The sequence below is a fragment of the Taeniopygia guttata genome, chromosome Z (genome assembly GCF_048771995.1).
Source record: "Taeniopygia guttata chromosome Z, bTaeGut7.mat, whole genome shotgun sequence".
Taxonomy (NCBI): Eukaryota; Metazoa; Chordata; class Aves; order Passeriformes; family Estrildidae; genus Taeniopygia; species Taeniopygia guttata.
In genome coordinates this window covers 32,261,193-32,266,809 of record NC_133063.1, presented here as the reverse complement: position 1 = coordinate 32,266,809, position 5,617 = coordinate 32,261,193, and the positions used below count along the sequence as shown (strand labels likewise).

The 5,617-nt window shown below is 40.7% G+C and overlaps 1 protein-coding gene across 1 annotated transcript; it reads right to left on the bottom strand.

Moving 5' to 3' along the window:
• Window positions 1-348: 348 nt before the first annotated feature.
• On the bottom strand, window positions 349-5,382 carry LOC121468159 (ketosamine-3-kinase-like). The gene is made up of 6 exons (XM_041711322.2): window positions 5,293-5,382; window positions 4,855-5,006; window positions 3,364-3,455; window positions 2,793-2,875; window positions 2,264-2,386; window positions 349-861 (listed from the first exon to the last, which is right to left on the bottom strand). Exons 1-6 carry the CDS (start codon window positions 5,380-5,382, stop codon window positions 523-525), a joined length of 879 nt encoding a protein of 292 aa, XP_041567256.2. The 3' UTR covers window positions 349-522.
• Window positions 5,383-5,617: the final 235 nt, after the last annotated feature.

The following is a 5,617-nucleotide window of genomic DNA, read 5'->3' as shown; positions in this document are numbered from 1 at the left end:
AAAGCAGGGAGGCTGGAGTTGATGACATCCAGTGATCCCTTCCAATCTCACTCATTCTGTGATTCTGTGATAACAAACAGCAAATCCAAATCCCTTCTCACAATTCCTGTTACATTATTTTCCTGTTGGCTTTCAAACCATGTTGTTAACATTGTTCTTATGCTCCAACTGCATGAGAAAGAGGGGGATAGATACAGCCAAACGCAAGAAGAAACTTTTTAGCCATCTCCTCAGTATTTATTTGTATTACTTCACATAATCTCAAGTGCCTTCTGGATGCTGAGATAAGTTTATTCACTATGCAATTGAAGAAGCTCTTCTGCAGGTATTTCCATGATAAAGCTATTCCCAACAATTCTGAAAAGTACCTAGTTGGTACTCAATAGGACTCATTAAGTTCTTCAGCTGACCAAGAAGATTAAGAATCTCACAGGGATTTTTTAACATCACTACACCTTCAGCTCCACCAGCAAGTCTGGGATTTCCCAAACAGTACAAAAAGTACTTGGCTTAAGCAGCAACTTACTTTACAAGGTTTCTCATAATGTTTATAAAAGATCCTCTGTACCCTGACCCAAAATTGTTCCAGTGGTTCATGCAGTGGAACAGCTGATAAAGCTTCAGGCGTTTCTCAAACCCTGCAGCTCTGGGGATTTTACTGTGATAAGCAGAATAAAAAGAACTGCTGAAGCCACCAAATATTCCAGTCATTGCAAGATCATACTCTGAATGGCCGTAGAAAGAATCTGGATCAAAGATAATGGGACCAGAATCATCCTCAACTACATTTCCTCCCCAGAGATCCCCATGCAGGAGAGAAGGAATGATTTCTACACCACAGAAAAAACTGGGTATCTTCAGCTGCAGGTGTGGAGTTGTGTTTTTTAGGTTTTATTACATTTGTATTATGTATAGGTTTGTTCCATGTACCCCCGGTTCTGTAACGGTTCTCCCCGGGTTTTCCTGTCTTTCCCCGCGGGTCCGTTGTCCCCAAAAATGCTAAGTCATTCATCCTGTTTACCCCAGATGCCTGTCTGTCACTCCCTGTCCCTTCCCCCCCACCTAGAATCTTCCACCCGGGACGCCGGGTGATAGGCAGAGGACCTGGGACCCTTCCCCTGTCTGTCCTTCATTGGATGTACCCCCGTATCCCACTACCCTCAAACCCCCCGTGGCTTTACCCCATTGGCTGCTCCGGTTTCCCCCCGTTCCGTATTTATGTCATTCACGCGGCGCGCTCCGCGCTTTCTCCTGGCTGGCTCCAGCACGTGCCGCCCCTCTCGCGCCGCTCCGGCAAACGCAGGCGCGGCACGCCTGGTTCCCTTCGAATTATTGTTTTCCCCGTTGGATTACAATAAATGGAATTCGCCCCCCAGAGAAAGACTCTCTTCATTAAATTGCCGTGGGGTCGCTGACTGCTCTCCGAACTCCGACAGCGCTGCCCAAAGCCCGGTGAGGGTTCAGCGGGAAGCGCTGGAAATCTGCCCGCGCCTCTTCTCCCCAGAGCTAGCCGGGGCAAGGGAAAGGCAGAGGGGAGAAGAGCGCATCGGCATGCAGGGGAGAAAAGCAAGACATGTAAATTACTACAATCATTCACCTTAAAATGTGAATGCATTATATGCATACTTTAAACTTTTAAAAAGTCAGTTAAATAAACCTGTTACTTCAAACAGGACCAAGTTAACAGAGATTCTGAGCAAATCCAGAGGATTCCTGTTTTTAATAAAAGCTAGCAGCAGAACAGTCAACCAAACTATTTTAGGAAGACAGTAAAGAATTTAAAACTGCATTTGGTGGTGTAATATTGACCAGATTTAATAACAACTACCACCACCATATTGGCATTAGGAGGCTCAGGCATTTTTCAGCAACCTTGAGGAAGTACCCAAAGAACCCAGACTGCAGTCACTTAACCAAATGCAAATAGAAAATCAACAATCTGCAGAACAGTACTGCTTATGTACGTTTCTCATCATAGAAGTGTTCCAGGGAGTGAGAAATATGATATCCATCTGTAAGATTTCCCAAACAGTAAGGCAAAGTGCTGGCACTTTGGAATTCACTCTGGAATGTTAACACAGGGTGATGTGGCAAAAGCCATTACACCTTAGAATAAAGGGCATTTTGATCCCTAAAAACTGGAGTCTCCTACAGACGGAACCTGGTACACACCAACAAACAGGAACTTTGTTTTAAGAAAATAACATCTAGATAACTGATACCCAGCTGTCACTCTAATGAAAACTGAGAGAACTACTTGTACCTGAAGCTGTGCCCAAAGTTCCCTTGCTTTCCTGTTTCCTAAGCTCCTTTCGATCAGGTCCATCTGGGGCTGGATCCTTTGTCTGGCAAAGAAACTCACCCAGTCACTGCACCAGTTGTTCACCTGAAGGACCAGGACAGCAGATGTCAGTTGTTCACTACACAAAAGGCAGATTTGCTTCTTTTTCAAATGAACCTTTTGAGGATCACACAGCCTTTGTGCTGGTACCACCCAAGACAGTAAGTGCTACCACTGAATTGAATGTTATCTTAAAATGTTAAATTGGAGAAATAAATCATTTTCTCTCAGTGATTAAAACCCAAAAAATTGAAGAATCATCAGTGTCCAATGCAGCTATAAGTGCTGTCCAAAGCACTACTTTTCTTAGCAGGATAAACCATTCTTTTTCTTAATCATGGTGCCACAAAAATTCATTTATTTACATGATGATAAATTTTACCCTTTTTTGTCACTGAAGGAAAAATGGGGCAAACTTAAAATTCTATCCATCTGATGAAATACAACCTACCTGTGGAAGATAACCACAGCAGGTAACTGTATGAAAGCCAAACTGATCCACAAACTGGACTTCCATTTGCCCTTGTCCTTTACCTTTCAAACCAAAGACAAAAATTCAACACCAATAACAAAATACTGAGCATCCACAATGCAAACAAACCTTAAAAACTATGCAAGAGTACAATTGCTGCTTCCACTGAGAATAAAAAAAGTTGTACTTTAATGTTCTTTTTGTTACAATGGTTGCTGCTGCTGGTTTTTAAATTAAAAGCTCAGTGTAAAGCAAACATATTATACTCTTTATTTTTGTATTTTGAGGTACTGTATCTCTTCTGATACCATGTCCTTGTAGAGACTTCCAAATTGTTCAGGCTCCCAAATTGAATTGATCACAGAGATCCAAACAGGGCAAAGAAAAGCAAAAAGAAGAACTCCCTCCACCCGTGTGTTTCATCCCAACCTATTCTCATACTATCTTTAGTGGAAGAAGATAAACCTGTCCTGAAGTAGCAAATGCTATTTTAATTATTTTGTAAATTATCATTCATTCGGTTAAATTTGCTAACAGCTGTGTACTGTACCAACTGTGCTTCCTTTTTTTTTCATCTTCTCTCTAAGTTGCTGGTTATGAAGGTGAAGATCAGCCAGCTGAGCTCCAAGCAGTGCTGAATGTCTAAGAAAAAAATATATTGTTAGCAATTCTGATACATGAACGAATCTAGACCTTGATACTCCAGGAGTTACTTGAAAATGTCCATCAAGCAAGTAGCAGCTCTTCACCTCCAACAAAATAGCTTCCCAAAATATTCCAGTATTATAAACACTTTGTCTTCCTATCAAGACTGCATATTAATATAGACAAAATGTACTTTTATTTGGTTGTTTCTGACACCACTATTGAAAGTGAAATCATAAATTTACTAATAATATTAAACTCTCAATTCTAATTCCTGTACAATATCACTTCCCTAAGCATTTTCAGTAAGGTATGTGTAAGAAAGCATGCACATAATGTGGAACATATTATGCTTTTCTAAAATTTCCTCTAGCAAACTGTCTTTGGAAAATAGAACCAAACAAGGATGATCCTCTTCTTTCTATACTGTCTCTGGCTGCTCTTCTCTAAAAGGCCTCAAAGATGGTGTCAAGAGGGCCTGGTTTCTTATCTATTTTTAATAAAAGTTGAGCCTCTACGAAGTTCAGAAAAGCCTTGTAGTAATTGCAAACAACCCTTACAGCCAGTTGTCCCCCGTGTTAACAAAATTATGTTCCTTTTCCTTTTCTTGACCTGTCTGAACTTTCTCTATTCTAAAGGCACTGTCAGTTAAAGCAAATTTAGTTCTTAATTTTGTTCCTGTTAACACAGATTGTCAAGAAAAGGATTGTATCCCCAGAATTTGCATCCCAAAGGTACCATTTGAAATCCAAACCAACAAGATCTCTGCCCTTCCTCTTGGGACTCACTGAGAGCTCTTCATTAATAAAACCATGACAATGAGCAGGATGAGGGACAAAACTTAAAACTGGCTATCAAAGTTATGAAAATGAGATAAGAAATGTCATGATCACCTTCTCAGTGGAATCTGATGGGATTCATCGTATGAAGTGCTAGTCACAGAGAAGGGTCAAAAGTCAGAAACTATCAAAATGAAGTTTAAGAGTTGCAAAAATATTGAAATCAAGAGTAATTCATTTGGGAAAGTGCCTCTGCATACTCATGGCAAACATTACAGCACATCAGTTCTTACATCAAAGGCAAGTACACAAAACAAGCGATCAGGTTGGTCATTTTCTTTACCATACAAAGGAACCTTACTGTAAAAAGTACTAATTATCTAAACAAATAGCCCAAAAGTAACTAAAACCCAGAGTCACTTCTTGATGTATTATCAGTTTGCTAGGTGAAGCATTATAAAGTATTTCATACAGTTCTCTGCTATATAACTTCTCATATGTCCCTTGACATGTGTTATAAAAAATTTAAACTAATCCTCCTATGAAAACAAGTGATTTAATTGCTAAAATAATAGCCAAAATTTCTTTGTCAAAGGAGACAAAAATAACTGTTTTACCTGTTTAAGCGCTTCATTTCCAAATGTTCCATCACCAGCACAGTATTATCCCCAGGCAGTTCTACTGCCTTGATGGGTTTAGGCACTCTTACTGTCTGTGTTTTCAGGATGGCTTCCAAACTTGCCATTTCTCCCAGAAACATTCTTCTGGCCTGTCAGATATTAAAGAAAAACATTAGTCTCTCTAAGCATCAGTTACAGGTAAAATAAAATAAAATATAAAATAAATAAAAAGTTTGGAGCAAATATTTCTTGGTGCACATGATACAGACAGAATTGTACCATCAGGCCTGATGATAATTTTACAGTGGGCACATCCATGCCCAAGTGCCCAGGGCTTACACAGGGGCTGTTGAACTCACTGCAGTCCTGCTGCAGCACCACGGACTGGGGAGCTCCCACCTGATAAAGTGTGGCTGCTCAGCTGGGCAGACACACCCAGGGGAATGCAGCTCTGCATGGGAGGGCTTTTCTTCCTTTGCCCCTGAAGGGTAGAGCTGACTGCATCCAGGCACCCAGAGCCGACATGATCTCAAGTAGGAAACACAAATGTCCCACCCACGCAAAAGAAAAGGGTGCACCTTTTTTGCCTCTACACTTCCAGGAATGCAGTACCTTTGCACACACAAATCAAGGAACAAAAATCACACTGATCCCAGTTACCTGAATGCTTGTTTTCTGGAAATCTTCTCTGGTTCACGATGACACACAAAAGGGTAATTTGATGCTGGAGATGACGTATGCTAGCCATACTACCAAAATC

Excerpts from the sequence above, each read along its gene's own strand:
- LOC121468159 (XM_041711322.2), bottom strand. The coding sequence starts at position 5,382 with ATGTCGGCTCTGGGTGCCTGGATGCAGTCAGCTCTACCCTTCAGGGGC. Across the intron at positions 2,876-3,363 it reads AAAAAAAGGAAGCACAGTTG|GTAAAGGACAAGGGCAAATG; the intron begins GTACAGTACACA and ends TTGGTTTGAAAG. Across the intron at positions 2,387-2,792 it reads GCTGTGGTTATCTTCCACAG|GTGAACAACTGGTGCAGTGA; the intron begins GTAGGTTGTATT and ends CTGGTCCTTCAG.